General features: G+C 45.6%; 1 protein-coding gene across 3 annotated transcripts in view; it reads left to right on the forward strand.

Moving 5' to 3' along the window:
* tenm1 (teneurin transmembrane protein 1) overlaps positions 1 to 19,986 on the forward strand; it is a 1,011,052-nt gene that overhangs the window by 811,017 nt on the left and 180,049 nt on the right. For all 3 annotated transcript variants that reach the window (XM_070882702.1, XM_070882701.1, XM_070882703.1), the window contains one exon: positions 5,784 to 6,000. In XM_070882702.1, the coding sequence (XP_070738803.1) occupies positions 5,784 to 6,000 (217 nt within the window). The remainder of the gene's footprint in view (positions 1 to 5,783; positions 6,001 to 19,986) is intronic.

The following is a 19,986-nucleotide window of genomic DNA, read 5'->3' on the forward strand; positions in this document are numbered from 1 at the left end:
TCGGCCAGGGTGAGGGGCGGCGTGCTTCGGGCCCCTCCCACACAGTTTCGGGCGCCTGGAGCTACTGCACATGCGCACACACTGTAGCGTGCATGTGCAGAGGTCCCGGCACTGTTTTCAGTGCCGGGACCTGGCTCCGCCCTCCCACAGCTTGTGCTGCGCCGTGCCGAGGGCCTGGATCGACCTGAGGGAGTGGAGAATACCGAGGTAAGTTTTCGGCGCGGTTTTGAGCACGGAAATCAGGCGTGGCTCGCGGGGCTGCACCTTTCTAGGCACGGCCCGAAACTTGACCCCAATGTTTTTGATTCCAAAGTCTAACTTGTTAATATAAATTGTGAACAACAGTGGTCCCAGCACTGATCCTTGTGGAACACCACTACCCACCTTCTGCCACTGTGAATAGCTACCCTTTAACCCTACAATCTGCTTTGTGTCTTGAAGCCAGCTAGCAATCTATTTTGCTACTTGTCCCCTGACTCTTAATTCTCTGACCTTAGAAGTTGCTGTCTGATTTACTCTTTAATGACCGTGAGCGCTGATAGTCTCGCCGTTATTTCTACTGCAAAATCCAGACCATTTTGTTTTATTTTTGGAAGTCAACCCATAACCGTGTTTTAACAGAGAGTGTGTAAAACAAATAGGGCTAGAAATTGAATAGCGCCTCGTTTGGGCGGGAGCGCAAAAGTATCACCAGGCACTAAACAATTGATTCCGACAGGAACTTCTAGTTTAACGCTCCAAGAGGAAAGTGGAGTGCAAAATCAAGCATTACCACTTCCCTTCGAGTGCTAAAGGGAGCTAGAGGGGCATTAGCGGCAGAGTGCTGTCCAATGATTCATGCAGCGCTGCCTGTTTCACAGGCTCCTTCCCTCCCTTCAAGGGACGGGCCAATGCTGTGGTCATTGAAGCCTAAGGCTAGGAATGGTCATCGATGGCACCCATAGACGCCCCAAGCACTCCGAGAGTGCAGTGCTGAGTAATCGCGGGCTGGAAAAAAATCAAAATACAGCACATTGGGAAATTATTACATTTTGACTTACCTGACCACCATTGCCTTTAATTAGCGCTCCCCAAGCAGCCAGCCGAGGTGATAACGCCTCCTGCAGTTGTCATTGTTGATGCCTGGTGATCCTGCAGGGGGCGGAAGCAAATTTTCTATCCGCAGCGATAACAGGGTGGTGCGCATCGGATAACAACACGATCTCCAAGGCACAAGAAATCGAGGCGGTAAGTTTTAGCGCCACTACTAATCAGCCATGGTGGTTTGCGGGCATTGGTGATCTTGCCATGCCCGGTCGGTAAGCCCCTAGCGCCCCGTTACCTAGAGGCACTAATGGGAGGCGCAAAGGAGGCCAATTTTTTTCCCATAATGTTTTACATATGGTTTCTCTCATACTAAGAAAGTTGATACCAGTGTGTGTTGTAGCAATGGCTTCCTTTCTTAATACTTGTTGTTTTATATTAGCATGATGTCAATTGAAACTGATGAGGTCTTCTTCCAATGACAGCAAGTAAGGACGCCTGAGAGGCTTGGGGTTAAAATTCATTTTTGGTGGGAAAGACAGTCGGGTGGGGTATTAAATGGGCTGCGATTCACTTTTGCCATTGTGGCCAAGATATATTTATGCCCCTAAGTCTAGTAGGCTTGAAACTAGAATTTAGACATTGGAGAATAAAGTACCATTTAGTACAGAATATGCTCCAATGAATTTGGATTTGTAAAGTGGAACTTTGTTGCTTGGGGCGCATATCATTGCTACTGACCCAATGCTGTACCTGATTTGTCATGCTTATAGTGCTGTTGTCAGATGCAAATTGGAAAAAAAAACAGCCCTATCTTTATCATTGCTATCCTAAGGTTATCGGAGATATTTTTATAACAAGAGAGTTAATCTATATTGAAGGCTATGAACTATAAAGTAATTACTTGGAAAAGGACACCCAAATTATTATTGAATTACTCATGCCACATCTGAGGTGCCTGAGAAGTTAATTGAATGAAAGAGCTACAAAAAGCTTGCTCAAACAGCCACTTGGTATTTTGAGCTATTGTTATCACGCATAGCTTAGATTAAATGAATGTTAAAATTATATTTTTGTTGTAGGACTGATTTTGAATATTAATACAGTAAAACCTCCATTAATTGTCATACCAGAGACTCCCCTGGTAGAATGAAGACAAGTGCAATACAAATTACAAAAATAGCATCACACAATTCTATACATTAAGAAAGGGAGGAGTAACACAAATAGAAAAGGTGAGGTATTGCATCAGGCCGTGTGCTGCAAATGTTTTAACAGACAATTGTACAGAAGTCAAACTGTAAATAAACAAAATTTACTTAGTAGCTTTAAAGTGAGCTGTTCCTCAGATCTACAGTATTATCCCCATAATGCTGACAGACACCAATTAAAATTTTTGAACAGAATTTTTGAAATTAGCAAAATTTAGAAAGGGAAGGCTGACGATACCTTTAAAAGCTGTCAAGAAACAAACTTTACAGCCTGGTGTTCCATTCCAGTTTGAGGTCTGATGTATATTTAATAGCAAAATATATCTAAAATATACTGTTCAGTTTCCTGCCTGACAGTATCAGCACTCTGGATACTAATATTATACCAGTGTCAATATCAGGTCTCTGGGTACCAATCCTGCACCAGTGACAGTTTCAATGCACTGGATATCATATGAGCTGCTCTACTCAATGATATCACAGATCAAGATTCATAACTGAGCTTTAACCCATTAACCTGTCAGTAGATCAATCCATTCAAATCAGGAAAGGCAACATAAATGTAACAAATTAATTGAAAGCTATACAGTTATGAACGCTAGAACTTTAAAAAGGAATCCATTGGTCCCTAATTATTATATTAGGTTGTGGACTTACAGCAACTGATCCTGATGGCCCAGACTATAAACCTTGCAATGTGTTCTAAATGCGAGACTTGTATTAAGATGGGAGGACTGATCTGTAGTTAAAACCTAATAATAACTGATCTATTGTATCATTGGAATGTTCCAAAAAAAACTCTTCACTTGTGCATGTGCCATCTGGCACTGTACCACACACTTAAAGATGTATCAACATAGTTTCCCCATGACTCAGGAGGTGTAGCCAGTGAGTAGCTGAGCCACACATACCAGGAAGCCCTTAAGTTTCATCTCCAATCTGTGCTGAATTGGCTAAACACAGTCAGGGTGGCAATTGGGCACTACAATTGGCTTTCGCACCCTTGGAATAAGAAGGACATTTGGTCCTGATTGCTATTCAGTGACTCCTTCTGGAGGTGCATATACATGGACATTGGATGAGAACAGATTGGGCTTGATGTGGCCACTTTAATCTCCACTTGGCCTCTCTCTTCTCCACCAATACCATTATCAATCCATCAATGTCAAAATCCTATCCTCTTCTACAAACCTTCAATGGCCTGACCCTACCTCTATGAAGACTCCATGGTTATACCCCATCTCAGGCCCTTCTCTTTTCTAACTCTGACCTCTTGTACAACCTTCCTTCCTTTGTTCCATTGACAGTGGCCCATCTTTCACCAGCCTGCTCTATGGAACTCTGTCTGCCTCATTTCCTCTATCTCTTCAAAACCCTTCTAATAATTATCTATTCAACCATGCCTTTGGTCACCTCTCCTAGCCCTCCATATTATTGTCCGTACTCATATTTAATCTTCTGTACAATCCCTTAGGACAATTTTCTACGTTAAAAGCTCTATACATATTCAGGTTTGTTGTGATAGTGTACATAAAAGCTAAAGAGACGGATCACTGAAGACATTATCCAGGAAGGATAGGCAGTTCTCAGCTGATTGGATGATGTACAAGATATATCATAGTATTCAGCAAGGCTATTTACAGTAGACGTTTGCATCATCCTGTTCATTGAAACCAGGTTGATTTTTCACAGAAAGCAGTGATAATACTCGAAGTATTAAAATGAAAATCTGCAAATGTTGGAAACCTGAAATAAAAACAGAGTGGGTGCAAAGCTGCCCAGTAGTACACGACTCCCCCAAAAATAATATATATTTTCACTATAAACCAAAGGAAAACTAAAATATCCAACAGCAATTAAGTTTTTACTGCTGCTGCTCTTAGCTGGTCTAGCAATTGGGATGTGTAGAGATAAGCCAATTTGTTGGTATCAGCTTATCTCTGGTCTTTCAAATAATCAGGATTGATTGCAAACCAATATGGTGGGTATATTGTGTTTAATCGGAGTTTAAAATAGAATATAACACAGCAAAACATACAACCATGATAAGTAGCTGGTACCTGTCCCGATGGTACAGACGGCTGACGTGCGTGAACAGTTCTCTGGCTTACAACCTTTGTTCCTCTCTTCCAGAGCTGCAAAGAGTGTTAACTAAGGTCAGCATGGGTCTACCCTCAGAACAGTGTCAGACTAATCTCACTCTTGGAAACTCTCCCCTCCACCATCTGTGTTAAAAAACTCTTGGTGTTTCTTTTATTCTCTTTTTAGGGGCGGGCCTGGGATCGAATATGGAGAGGATCATTCAACCTAAAGCGGTTCCCCTTAAACCAAGGTGCCCAATGGCATGTCGAGTTATTGGTCTCAACTTTCAGATGAAAACCCTCCCCTAAGGGAACTCGTGCCTGCCTTTCCTGTTTGTACATTCTGAAGGCCCATCCATCTGATTTCCTCCCATCTCTCCTGTCCTTATGCTCCCAAGTTTGGAGTCAGACATTCTCAGCCTTCAGATGTTTATAGCTGCGCGTTATCAGTTATTTATGTTCAAGCTGCTCATGCAGCTTTAGCTATGCAAAACTAACTATTTCATTCCATTATCAGCCTATTGTACAATGGAATGGATCATTAAATTCCCAAATATACCTTCTATTCTATTGTCATACACTCGTTAACTTACACATTTTAAAGCAGTCTTGCTAAACAAAGTCAAAATCCTAATTTAGCATTATAACATGGTTATTAGCAGTAATGGAAGAGACATAGGTGTTGGGCCTTAGTTGGTCAAATTAAAGATACATTAATTAACCTTCCTAACACAAAACAGCAGATAGCTAGCCTGGAACCAAGGTCATATATGACTGTCATAGTGCAGAATGCTATAACAACCGCAGGGAACCAAAACATAAGCACATTCTAAGCATCTGTCCAGCTATTCTAATACTAGTCTCAAGCAGCACTTTTGTCTCAAGTTATAATACAATCATGTAAACACAATATTATTTGTGTCACAATTTTGTGCACAATAACCATATACATTTTGGATACCCCTAATTTCTAACAGATGCTACAATAGGTCTTAGGTAGACTGAGCTAGGGGGCTGATAGCTTGGGTTCTACCCCTGATCACTATTAAGTGATCCATGGTAATGTGGGCATTTGATGACAACAGGATAAATGTGAGCTGTGTAGTCTGTTGAAGCAGTATCTCTGCTCACACATGAAGAATGACCAGGGAAGTCCTGCTGCTAGCCATGGAATGACATCCAAGCATCAGTCAGCACTGGCAGGAGGAGAGAGACTAATTTCTGATCTGACTAGCAGTGTAATACTCTTCAAGGCACTTCTCGGATGTTTTAAAATATAACAAGTTCAGACACACGATGGTTAGAAAATCAACATCTGACAGCTCTAAGTTAATTTTAGAACTGAAAGAACATTCCTTTGTCAGTGCTATATAGACCACATTGGCAGCGGCAAAATATTACTACCTTGGAGCCAAATATATCCATTTTTAAAAGCACTGCCTCACATTTCACGCTTCTTTCCTTCCAGATGGTTTAACAGACTGCATGGACCCAGACTGTTGCAGACAAACCGTTTGTTACACTGGTCAACTCTGCCAAGGATCACCTGACCCGCTTGACCTGATCCAGCAGAGTCAATTGCCCTTTCCCCTGCATCCCCCAAGACTCTTCTACGATAGAATCAAGTTCCTGGTCGGGAAGGACAACACACATGTACTCCCCAGTGATGGTCTCTTTGACAGCAGGTAATTCATTTTTTATTCTATCTAATATTTTTTTAATCTATCTTTCTGAAGTCAAGGTGATAATCACAAATACAAGAATTGTTAAGAACAGGAAGTAGACTATTAGACTCAACAGGCATCTGATTTTTTTCAATAGTCAACCCCATCAAACTGCCTTTTCACCATATTCCTCCATCCCTTCTATTCTACAATGCACAACATTAGACTATTGAAAACATTGGCTTAACGAAGAGTTTGCATAAATTATTTTGTATCATAAATACAAACTATTACTTATTTTCAGTTCTTAAATGCTAAATAGATCTTGGATTAAATTGAGCAATCGTATTTTCAATTTAAATTTATTGAGATTGCTCTGATATTTAACATATTCAAATGAAATTCTTTTGCCTGCTATTCAAATGAAAGCATTTAAATTGCAGACAAAGGAATTCAATAAAAAAGCATTAGCAAATTGGTTCTGTTTTTGGCTTTACTGCCAGGCAGTAATGGGGTGGTAACATGATGAAAATCGTGGTGCAACATTTACCACCATGTTCCCGCTGATACTCAGGTTGCAACCATTTTGGTCGGGTCTTTGATATGAGCAGCCTGTTTTCGGTGGGCGCCTCATTAGTCCCTGCACATCAGACTCACATGATGTTAATAGGACCGTGATGCAATTTTCAAGTACCAATGGGTAGTGCATGTGCCACGTACAGTTTGTCCGTGGCATGCGCACCGAGTAGCCTAACCAGCGATTTCTAAAGGGATCACAGTATCATAAGGTTTAGATTCGCTATGGAAAAGGACAAGGAGCAATCTAGAGTAAAATTACTTAATTGGAGGAGGGCCAATTGCAGTGGGTTGAGAACGGATCTGGCCCGGGTAAATTGGAATCAATTAATTTGCGGAAAATTCCCACATGACCGATGCCCTCGACTGGGGAAGACTGGGACGATTTTGTCGCGAGGCTTCAGCAAAGCTTCATTACGAAAGAATGGCTGGGGGATGCAGCGGCCGACCTGTGAAGGGCTCATCTTTTGACCAGCTGCGGACCAAAGACTTACACGCTCATGAAGGACTTATTAGCACCCGAAAAGCCGGAGGACAAAACCTTTGAAGAACTTAGCAAATTGATCGGGGAGCACCTCAAACCGGCGTACATATGGCCCGACACAGATTCTACACCCACCGACGTCGTGAAGGACAGAGCAAACCGGACTTCATAGCAGACCTCCGGCATTTGGCTAGCCTCTGTAAGTTCACAGCCGCCTGCAGGGGGGAGATTCTCAGGCACTTCTTTATTGAGGGCATCGGTCATGTGGGAATTTTCCGCAAATTAATTGAGACCAAGGATTTGACCTTGGAAGCGGCGGCGTTGATAGCTCAAACTTTCATGGCGGGGGAGGAAGAGATGAAAATAATATACGCGCGCAATTCTGCCTCTAACGCGGCGATGGATCAGGGAGTCAACATCATCAATGCGACTCGCAGGCAGGCAGGGGCAGTCCGACACCTCCCAGGCAGCAATAGAGCCCAGAGTAGGACTTCAACAGAGACAATAGCAGGCTGAACGGACATTCACGCCATCACAGTGGACAATGCGGCCCAGGATGGGGCCATTGACACCCACTAATAGGGTACTCGAGCAGTCAAAGGGACAGATAGCGCAGAATGCCTGGCCATAGTCCCTTTGTTCCCAACAATGGAAACTTTAACTCATGCTGGAGATGTGGGGGAAAACATTCAGCTAGATCTTGCAGATTTCAACAGTTTGTCTGCAGGAACTGCAATCTCAATGGCCACTTAGCTCAAATGTGCAGGAAGCCTGCAACCAGACTAATATGTGAGGCGGATGGACCAGAAGAGGGTTTGCTCGCACACAGCGATGGGCTCTCATGCTGGCTGCTTATGATTACTCCATCCGGCACCGGCCAGGCACTGAAAATTGCATTGACGTGCTCAGCAGGCTTCCACTGGCCACCACCGAGGGTGTAGCGGAGCAAAGCGCCGAGATGGTCATGGCTGTCGATGCCTTTGACAGCGCAGGCTCCCCCATCACAGCCCGCCAGATCAAAATCTGGACAAACAGAAATCCCCTCCTATCCCTGATTAAGAAATGTGTCCTGACTGGGGATTGGGCGCCTGCACATGGAGCATGCCCTGAGGAGGTCAGACCGTTCCACAGACGGATGGATGAGCTTTCCATCCAAGCCGACTGCCTACTATGGGCAGCCGGGTAGTTATGCCCCAGAAGGGCAGGGAGGCATTCATCAGGGAACTCCACAGCGAGCACCCAGGTATTGTGCTGATGAAGGCCATTGCCCGGTCACACGTTTGGTGGCCTGGAATTGATTCAGACCTGGAACACTGTTCGCAGGTGCACGATGTGTGCCCAGCTGGGTAATGCCCCCAGGGAGGCCCCGCTCAGCCCGTGGCCCTGGCCCACCAGGCCATGGTCACGCATTCATGTTGACTACGTGGGCCCATTCATGGGTAAGATGTTCCTTGTTGTGGTAGATGTGTACTCGAAATGGATCGAGTGCATCATTCTGAATTCATGCACGTCATCCACCACCGTGGAAAGCCTACGTGCGATCTTTGCAACCCACAATTTGACGGACATCCTGGTTAGTGATAATGGCCCATGTTTCACAAGCTACAAATTCCGAGAGTTTATGTCGGGCAATGGCATCAACCATGTCAGGACTGCGCCGTTCAAGCCGGCCTCCAATGGCCAGGCGGAACGTGCGGCCCAAATCATTAAGCAAGGTATGGTCAGGATTCAAGGACCCTCCCTACAATGCCGCCTATCGCGTCTCCTGCTGGCCTATAGATCCCGACCGCACTCGCTCACGGGGGTCCCGCCCGCAGAGCTACTAATTAAACGGACACTCAAAACTCGGTTGTTCCTCATTCACTCATTCCTGACCGACATCGTTGAGGGCAAGCACAAGTCACAAAATGAGTACCATGACCGTAATTCGAGGAGTAGATGTATAGAAATCAATGATCCTGTATTCGTCCTCAATCACGCCATGGGGCCCAAATGGCTTGAGGGCATTGTAATTGACAAAGAGGGGAATAGGGTCATCGTGGTAAAACTCAACAATGGTCAGATATGCCGTAAGCATCTGGACCAAGTTTTAAAAAAAAAGGTTCAGCATCGACACAGAGGAACCTGAAGAAGACCATGAGATGGAGCTCACAACACCGCCGGTGAACGAGCAACAAGAGTAATCAGAAGAATGCACAGTTCCTGCGGTCAGCCCGGACAAGCCGGAATCACCACAGGTGACAGACACTCACGTCAGTGTTCAACAACCAGAGCCTCAACTGCGGCACTCCACGAGGGAGCGTAGACCACCTGAAAGACTAAACCTATGATCCCAATAAGACTTTGGCGGGGGAGGGGGAAGGTGATGTCATGTATGTAACCACAATGTAACACCACAGTATTATTGCATACACTCAACCTAGATGCATATCTTGACCACAAGGGGTGAACTTGTGGGAGACACTCCTTACCTGATCACACAGGTATAAAAAGGGAGGTCCCACGCAGGGTCATGGTCTTTGGAGTCCTGCAAATAAAGAGTTAAGGTCACAGAGTGGCCTTGTCCCCAGAATGTGCCTCGTGTGGTTTCATGTTGTAGAGTAAGGACTTTACAGGTGGAAATTGCAGAGGTTTTGGTCATAATCTTCCAATCCCCTTGGATATGGAGCTGCTGCCAGAGGACTGGAGAATTGCAAATGTTTCACCCTTGTTCAAAAAGGGTGTAAGGATAAACATGGAAACTACAGGCCAGTCAGTTTAACCCCGGCGGTAGTGAAGCTGTCAGAAACTATATTCCAGGACAACATTTACAGTCACTTGGACATGTGTGGATTAATTAAGCAAAGTCGGCATGGATTTGTTCAAGGCAAGTTTTGTGTTTCACTAAGTTGATAGAGTTTTTTGATGAGGTAACAGAGAGGCTGGATGAGAACAATGCAGTTGACATTGTGTACATGGACTTCTAAAAGGCGTTTGATAAAATGCCACATAATAGGCTTGCCAGCAAAGTTGAAGCACATGGAATAAAAGGGACAGTGGCAGCATGGATATGAAATTGGCTAAGTGACAGAAAACAGAGAGTGGTGGTGAACGGTTATTTTTCAAACTGGAGGAAGTTATACAGTGGTGTTCCCCAGGGGTCAGTTCTAGCCCATTGCTTTTCTTGATGCATATTAATGACTTGGACCTGGGTGTACACGGCACAATTTGTAAATTTGTAGACGACACAAAACTTGGACGTATAGTGAGGAGGATAGTGATAGACTTCAAGAAGACATATACATATTCAGGAATTGCAGACATGTGGCAGATGAAATTTAATGCAGAAAAAAGCAAAGTGATACATTTTGGTAGGAAGAACGAGGAGAGGCAACTAAAGGGTATAATTCTAAAGGGGGCGCAGGACAAATCGTTGAAGGTGCCAGGGCAGGTTGAGAAAACAGTTAAAAAAACATACGGGATCCTGGGCTTTATAAATAGAGGCAAAAGCAAGGAAGTTATGATGAACCTTTATAAAACACTGGTTCAGCCTCAACTGGAGTATTGTGTCCAATTCTGGGCACCACACTTTAGGAAGGATGTGAAGGTCTTAGAGAGGGCGCAGAAAGGGGGTTGTTATATGAAGAAAGTTTGAGCAAGTTGGGCCTATACTCATTGGAGTTTAGAAGACTAAGAGGTGATCTTATTGAAATGTATAAGATGCTGAGGAGGCTTGAACAGGGTAGATGCCAAGAGGATGTTTCCCCTAGTGGGGGAATCTAGAACTAGGGGGCATAGTTTCAGAATAAGGGGTCACCCATTTAAAACAGAAATGAGGAGGAATTTCTTCTCGACGGGTTGTGAATCTTTGGAATTCTCTACCTCAGAGAGTTGTGGAGGCTGGGTCATTGACTGTATTTAAGGTGGATATAGACTGATTTTTGAATGATAAGGGAGTCAAGGGTTATGAGGAGCAGACGGGGAAGTGGAGTTGAGGCCAGGATCAGATCAACCATGATCTTATTGAATGGCGGAGCAGGCTTGAGGGGCCAAATGGCCTACTCCTGCTCCTATTTCTTATGTTCTTATTTACAAGAATGGTTCCAGGGATGAGGGACTTCAGTTACCTGGATAGACTAGGGTTGTTCTCCTTAGAGCAGGGAAGGTAACGAGGATATTTGATAGAGGTGTTCAAAATCATGAGGGGTCTAGACCGAGTCGATACTGTTCCCATTGGCAGAAAGCTCAAGAACCAGAGGACACAAACTTAAGGCAGAAGAACCATAAGAACATAAGAACATAAGAATTAGGAACAGGATTAGGCCATCTAGCCCCTCGAGCCTGCTCCGCCATTCAAAAAAATCATGGTTGATCTGGCCGTGGACTCAGCTCCACTTACCCGCCCGCTCCCCATTACCCTTAATTCCCTTATTGGTTAAAAATCTATCTATCTGTGATTTGAATACATTCAATGAGCTAGCCTCAACTGCTTCCTTGGGCAGAGAATTCCACAGATTCACAATCCTCTGGGAGAAGAAATTCCTTCTCAACTCGTTCTAAATTGGCTCCCCCATATTTTGAGGCTGTGCCCCCTAGTTCTAGTCTCCCCGACCAGTGGAAACAACCTCTCTGCCTCTATCTTGTCTATCCCTTTCATTACTTTAAATGTTTCTATAAGATCAGCCCTCATCCTTCTGAACTCCAAGGAGTAAAGACCCAGTCTACTCAATCTATCATCATAAGGTAACCCTCTCATCTCCGGAATCTTCCTAGTGAATCGTCTCTGTACCCCCTCCAAAGCTAGTATAGCCTTCCTTAAGTAAAGTGACCAAAACTGCACACAGTACTCCAGGTGTGGCCTCACCAATACCCTGTACAGTTGCAGCAGGACCTCCCTGCTTTTGTACTTCATCCCTCTCGCAATGAAGGCCAACATTCCATTCGCCTTCCTGATTCCCTGCTGCACCTGCAAACTAACTTTTTGGGATTCATGCACAAGGACCAAAGGCGACATGAGGAAAACCTTTTTTACGCAACGAGTGGTTATGATCTAGAATGCACTACCTGAAAGGGCAGACTCAATCATGGCTTTCAAAAGGGAACTGGATAATTATTTGAAGGAAAAAAACTTGCAGGGCTACCGGTTAATTCTCAGTACTAAATATGGCACCAATAAATGGGCATTGATCACTTCACAGTCATTAATATTACATATATTGCATATGATACTGGATGTACAGCAGTTACTTTAAGTCTGTAATATCAATTTAGGTTTGAGATAATTATCGACGACTCTAGTTTCATTCTTATTCTCATTATGAGTCCCTTAAAATTCCTTAATGAGATTAATCACTGAGGTATCTGGTAGTTTCTATTAATGTAAACAGATTCTACAGTATCTCTGTAATAAACTGGTACTAATAATGCCACAATCGTATTTATTTTCATGTGACCACATCAGTAGATAGTAGGACTAAATAGCCGTGATCAAGCACTCGAAACAAGAAGCAGAGTTAATAGACCTCCCCTAGATCCAGTCTCTGCGAGCACCAGGACCACCTATTATCAAATCAATTACTCTTGAATAATAACAAAACTGTAATCTAACCAAGGTCTTCAGTGGATGTAAACTAACCAAGCTTCTACATTGTGGTTTATGATATCTGAACCCCTTAATTAGATTACTGCCTTTTGTCATTTTTCATCCCCTCTTCAGTCCAGTCCACCTTCAGGTTTGCAATTGTCACAAGATAGGTTCATATGAAGAAGGTCCTCCAGCCCTTTTGATTTCAGAAAAGCAATCCTATTTTGGTATATAGAGGACAGTCCGTACCGTGATCTCAATTGGAAACACAATATAGAAAATAGAGCAAGCTCAGTGTGATCATGGAAACAAGCTCAATAAAAGGTATCCCCTTCATGAGCTATTAGTCTCGAAACCTGGAAACTGATATTGCACTCAAAAACCTGGATTCCCCAAAGCAGTTTGAATAATATAGCTAGTAATGATTGCAGGATGATTAATTTCAAGATCCTCTATTACTTCCCTATTAGTTTCAGCCCAAATAAGATGGATATTAGAGAAAATAATATTTATCACATATATGGTCTTTTTAATCAAAAAACATTTTACTGTTTCATCATTTCCAGTGGCATTTGGTAAAATTGACTCCAGCAGGGCATTTGTTACGCCCAATGGAAGCTAAACCGTATAATATCAGGTTAACCCTCTGTACCCTGAATTTCCTCCACCGTTTATCACATAAAAACAATTTCTCCCAACAACAACAACATGTATTTATTTAACACCTTTAAAATGTCCTAAGGCGCTTCACAGGAGTGTTATAAGACAAAATAAATAAATTTGATACCAAGCCACATAAGAAATTACAGCAGGTGACCAAAAGCTTGTCAAAGAGGTCGGTTTTAAGGAGCATTAAAAGGAGGCAGGAGAGAGGCGGAGAGGTTTAGAAGTAGGGTTCCAAAGCTTGGGGCCCAGGCAACTGAAGGCAAGGTCACCGATGGTTGAGCAGTTATAATAAAGGATGCTCAAGAAGGTAGAATTTGAGGAGTGCAGACATCTCGGGGGGTTGTGAGGCTGAAGGAGATTACAGAGATAGGGAGGGGCGAGGCCATGGAGGGATTTGAAAACAAGGATGAGAATTTTGAAATCGAGGCATTGCTTAACTGGGAGTCAATGTCAGTCAGCAAGCACAGGGGTGATGGGTGAGCGGGACTTGGTGCGAATAAGGACACGGGCTGCCGAGTTTTAGATGACCTCAAGTTTACGTAGGGTAGAATGTGGGAGGTTAGCCAGGAGTGAGTTGGAGTAGTCAAGTTTAGAGGTAACAAAGGCATGGATGAGGGTTTCAGCAGATGATAAGCTGAGGCAGGGGCAGAGATGGACATGTTACGGTGGTGGAAATAAGTGGTTTTAGTTATGCCGTGGATATGTGGCCAGAAGCTCATTTCAGGGTCAAATATGACACCTAGGTTGCAAACAGTCTGGTTCAGCCTCAGACAGATGCTAGGGAGAGGGATGGAGTCAGTGGTCAGGGAATGCAGTTTGTAGCAGGTCCAAAGACAATGGCTTAGGTCTTCCCAACATTCAACTGGAGAAAATTTCTGCTCATCCAGTATTGGATGTCAGACAAGCAGTCTGACAATTTAAAGACGATGGAGGGGTCGAGAGAAATGGTGGTGAGGTAGAGCTGGGTGTCATCAGCGTATAAGTGGAAATTGATGCCGTGTTTTCGGATGATGTTGCCAAGGGGCAGATGAGAAATAGGAAGAGGCCAAGGATAGATCCTTGGGTGATACCAGAGGTAACGATGCGGGAGTGGGAAGAGAAGCCATTGCAGGTGATTTTCTGGTTACAATTAGATAGATAAGAATGGAACCAGGCAAGTGCAGTCTCACCTAGCTGGACAATAGTGGAAAGGCATTGGATGAGGATGGAGTGGTCAACCATGTCAAAGGCTGCAGACAGGTCGAGAACAACGAGGAGGGATAGTTTATCTTTGTCACAATCACAAAAGATGTCATTTGTGACTTTGATGAGAGCAGTTCCGGTACTGTGGCAGGGGTGGAAACCAGATTGAAGGGATCCAAACATGGAGTTCAGAGAAAGATGGGCACAGATTTGGAAGGCAACAACATATTCATATTTTCATACATTCATGTATTAATATCAACATACACATTCATCCCTAGTAGATATTTTTAAAGGTAGCAATCATCTAGTAAAATTGTCTAGGAAGTTGGGGAGGGAAGGGAGTTAAAATTGCCCAGGTTACTTACCTGCCAGAAAGCAGGTGGCAAGGTTACCTGGCCAAAGTCACACTTTACGTATATATGTCTGGTCCTGATGACAATGAGAAAATGGGCGGGAAGTCGACCAGTAGCATGTTAATGTCACAGTCTCTTTATCCTGGCCACATGCCAAATGGTGGTCTTGGCAGAGTAAAAGGGCTACTTTCATAGAATCATAGAATGGTTACAACACGAAAGAAGGCCATTCGGCCCGCCGATCCCGTGCCAAATGGCCCTCAACTTTGAATCATTTGCTTTGAATTATTATTTCTCAGAAAGTATATACTCATTTGACAGATTGTTATTGTGGAATCCCAATATTAGCAATTATCCCAACAGCACTGCCAACGTATTGCACCTCTTTGAAACTCATTAATATCTATAATAGGGCTGGCTCAATAGTTCCTCATTTGGATAAATTATTGCTTCATTTTTATATATAGCAATTATTCTAACTATGAAATGTTGGTTCAAGCTTGAATACCCATTGAAATAAAATGCTTATTACCATGGCACTATGATATACTATGTATGTAATGGCCTCCTATAAAGCAATAATGGTATGCCATGGGTGAGATGTTATGCCCGAGCTGTCCCTGCTTCAGCTTGACATTCCATCAAACCCTAATCACAGAAGAGCATTCCGTACTGCACCAAGGTGACTTTTACATTTCATAAACTCCCAACCTTTTGGTCTGTTGAATAATTGCTTAATTTATGTTAACTATGCCAAGTTTAAGAACAGTTTTGAGCTGTAGATTTAGGTTGATTGGAAATTCAGTCAAAAGTGTTAAACGTAAAGGAGACTATTTTACGATCATTACTTTTACATTGAATTTTGTGCTCATCAAGGTGATAAATGCCTGAGGTGGAAACTAGTATCGAGCACTTCAAGATCAGATACAACACACATAGATACAGAGTAAAGTTCCTTCTACAATATGTCCCATCCTTAATCTCAGAATACTACCCTCTGCAATGTAAATTCTCTCAGAAACAGTGCCATTTAGTGTCAAATTAGAGTGCTGTGCTGTGGGTTCATGGCCATGAGGAACTGGATTAAGACTGCCCACACTTATTTCACATTGTATCTTTAAAAGCAGTTGACAGAGGAGACTTTCATTACATGCGTCTGGACTGCATTCAAACAATGGTCCCAGAGGGGATAAAATTAATCTACTGCTTTGCCCAGCCCACAATATAATGGTCACTGTATATTACTCATACAACTTTTGAATGTTGTAACATTAAAATAAATAAAGGTACTTATAGAAGGACGAGTTGGGAAGAAAAGGGTCTGGAAGATCGAAGCATCATTTTTATGATTTTGAAATTCTAATAGTTTTCCAGTGCAAATAATGTCATGTCTCAAGCTTAAAAATGGAAGAAAAAGAACTTGCATTTATTTGACACTTTTCACAACCTCAGGACATCCCAAAGTGCTTCACAACAAATGAAGTACTTTTTAAGTGTAGTCACTGTTATATTGTAGGGAAAAAGTGTCATCCCAATTTGCAAACAGCAAGACCCCACAAACAGCAATGAGTTGAATGACTAGATAATCTGTTTCTCATGTTTTTGGTTGAGGGACAAATACGGGGCAGGACAATGGGAGATCATCCCTGCTCTTGAAAAATGCTGTCGAATCTGTTACGTCCACTTGAGAGTATAGACGTCCTCAGTTTAACATCTCATCTGAAAGATGGCACCTCCGACAGTGCAGCACTCGTTCAGAACTGCACTGAAGTGTCAGCCTAGATTGCGATCTTAAATCTCTGGACATAGGCTTTAACCTGGGACTTTCTGACTCAGAGGTGAGAGTTTCACTAACATCTCCCTTGGGATGACAAAGCCTGTTGAAATTACTGAAAGACGACACAAAGATTAGTGGGAAAGCGGGTTGTGTAGAGGACACAGAGAGGCTGCAAAGAGATTTAGATAGGTTAAGCGAATGGGCTAAGGTTTGGCAGATGGAATACAATGTCAGAAAATGTGAGGTCATCCACCTTGGGGAAAAAAAAACAGTAAAAGGGAATATTATTTGAATGGGGAGAAATTACAACATGCTGCGGTGCAGAGGGACCTGGGGGTCCTTGTGCATGAAACTCTTTTGGAGTTTACCTGAAAAAACATTAACATTAAACCGTGCCACCCGCCCTGGATGACACACCAGACATTTACAAGGCCCTTTTTTTTTCTTTTTTGTGGTTTTTTTTTTTGTGTTTTTCTTTTTTTTTTTGCTTTTTTTTTGGGCACTAAAATCAAATTTTTTCCTCCAGTGCCCCCTATAAAAGGGGAGGGGGACACAAAGCACCGGCAATTAAAACAAATTAAACTTTAAAACATAAAATCAAATTAAAATTTGGTTGGCGGGCGTGACGATGCACTTCAGTCCCTCCGGTGCCCACCTCTCGCGGAAAGCCGCGAGCGTACCGGTGGACACCGCGTGCTCCATCTCCAAGGACACCCTGGCGCGGATGTACGCGCGGAAGAGAGGCAGGCAGTCGGGTTGAACGACCCCCTCGACCGCCCGCTGCCTGGACCGGCTGATGGCACCCTTGGCCGTGCCCAGGAGCAGTCCTACGAGGAGGCCCTCGGACCTACCCGCTCCCCTCCGCACAGGGTGCCCAAAGATCAAGAGAGTGGGACTGAAGTGCAGCCAGAATTTCAGGAGCAGCCCCTTTAAATAATAAAACAGGGGCTGCAACCTCGTGCATTCCATAAAAACATGGACTCTTCCAGACCGCAGAAATTGCAGGCGGCCTGGGAGTCCGTGAACCGGCTTAAAAATTTGTTGCACGGCACTGCTCCATGCACCACCCTCCAGGCCAAGTCCCTGATGAATAATGGGAGGACTCCCGCATAGAGTGCCCTCCACCAGGGACCCCCGCCTCCTCCGGACGGCAAGATGGTACGCCATGGCGTGTCCGGACGGCCGGCGAGGATGGCAAAGTTGAGAGTGTGCAGGAACAGCCCGTACAGGAAATCCCTCCGCGCGAAACTGAAAGGCACGGAGGGGATTTCCTCGAGGCGGCTCAAGTTGTGAGGCGCCGGCTCCCGAGGGAGGTTCCGGGGTTTGGCGCCGATGAGTAATTCCGTCCGGACGGGGGTCAGTTCGGACGGGATCTCCCCACGTGCTTGAGCCTCCTCGATGCACCTAACAGAGTCAGGGCCCAAAGCTGTTTTTAGCGACTCGATGGCTTCGGCCGCGTGGCGGACGTTGGCAGAATTTAGGCGCCGTGCCAGCGTGCCTGGCACCATCCAGCCCGCTCGTCCGCCATCGAGCAGGTCCCTGATCCTGGTCACCTCACCAGCCACAGCCCTCTCTTCCGACCGCCACATAAAACCTCGGTCGTGGAGGTACGGATTCCCAAGCAGCGGTTCCTGCAGGACAGCCACCACTCCAGCCGGCGGAGAGCTGCGCTTGGTGGAGACTTTGTTCCAGACCCTGATGAGTTCCTTGTAAAAGACAGGCAGCTCCTGGAGGGCGGTCCTGACACCCCCCAATTTCACAAACAGGAGCTGCGTGTCGTAATTGAGGTCGCGCTGCTGGCGGAAGAAATACGTCGCCAGAGCACACCACCTAGGAGGGGGCTCGACGTAAAGGTATCTCTGCAGGGTCTGAAGACGGAAAGTCGCGAGCTGGGCGCTGACGCACACCAACGACTGACCGTCTTCCTCAAGCGGGAGACTCAAGACCGCGGCAAAGACCCAGTGCTTCCTGTTGTTCCAGAAGAAGTCCACCAGCTTCTTCTGTATCTTGGCGACAAACGCAGGGGGAGGGGTCAAAGTGACCAGCCGGTACCACAACATTGCGGCCACCAGCTGGTTTATGACTAGCGCTCGACCCCTGTAGGACAGCACTCGGAGCAGTCCTGTCCAGCGCCCTAGGCGAGCGGCGACCTTGGCCTCCAGCTCCTGCCAGTTCGCCGGCCAGGCTTCCTTGTCGGGGCTGAGGTAGACTCCCAGATAGAGGAGATGGGTCGTGCTCCAGGCAAAAGGCCTGAGCTCCTCCGGCAGGGAGTCCACCCGCCACTGACCCACCAGGAGTCCGGAACATTTTTCCCAGTTGAATCTGGCAGAGGATGCGGCCGAGTAAATCTCCTGGCACTCACGCATCCTCCGCAGGTCAGCGGGATCCTCTACCGCGAGGAGCACGTCATCGGCGTAAGCCGAGAGGACGACCTCCTCGCCCGGCCCTTGCAGAGCCAGTCCCGTCAACCTCGTCCGCAGGAGGCGCAGGAAAGACTCCACGCAGATGGCATATAACTGGCCGGACATGGGGCATTCCTGGCGCACCCCTCTCCTAAAGCGAAGGGGCGCCGTCAAGGACCCGTTAACCTTAATCAAACACTCCGCGGCGGCGTACAAAAGTCGGATCCGGGCGACGAAATGCGTCCCGAACCCGAAAGCGCGCAGAGTTCCGAGCAGATAGTCGTGATCCACCCTGTCGAACGCCTTCTCTTGGTCGAGAGATAGGAAGGCGACCGACAGACCAGCCTCCTGGGAATGATGGATGAGGTCCCGGACCAGATGGATGTTATCGTGGATTGTCCGGCCCGGGACCGTGTAGGACTGGTCGGGGTGGATCATGTGGTCCAGCACGGTGCCAAGGCGAGCAGACATCGCCCTGGCGAAGATTTTGTAGTCCGTGCTGAGGAGGGAGACCGGGCGCCAGTTCTTAAGGAGACGGAGATCGCCCTTCTTAGGCAGCAGGACGATGACTGCCCTGCGCCAAGAGAGGGGCATCTCCCCGGTCGCCAGACTTTCTCCCAGGACCCGCGCGTAGTCGCTCCCCAGGACGTCCCAGAACGCCCTGTGGAACTCCACGGTCAGCCCGTCCAGCCCCGGGGATTTTCCCCTCGAGAGCCGGTCGAAGGCACCGGTCAGCTCTGCCAGGCTTAGCGGAGCTTCCAAATTTTCACCGCCCTCCGGGCTGACTTTCGGCAGGTCCTCCCACAAAACTCTACGCGCTTCCTCGCTGGACGGATCCGGAGAGAACAGAGCCCTGTAATATTCACGGGCCCTGTTGTTGACGCCCTCCGGATCCGAGACGAGAGAGCCGTCGTCGGCCAGCAGCGTCAAGAGCTGCTTACGGACACTCTGCCTTTTTTCCAGCGAGTAGAAGAAGGGGGAGCCGCGGTCCAGATCCCGCA

Source organism: Pristiophorus japonicus, chromosome 6, assembly GCF_044704955.1.
Source record: "Pristiophorus japonicus isolate sPriJap1 chromosome 6, sPriJap1.hap1, whole genome shotgun sequence".
Lineage (NCBI taxonomy): Eukaryota > Metazoa > Chordata > Chondrichthyes > Pristiophoridae > Pristiophorus > Pristiophorus japonicus.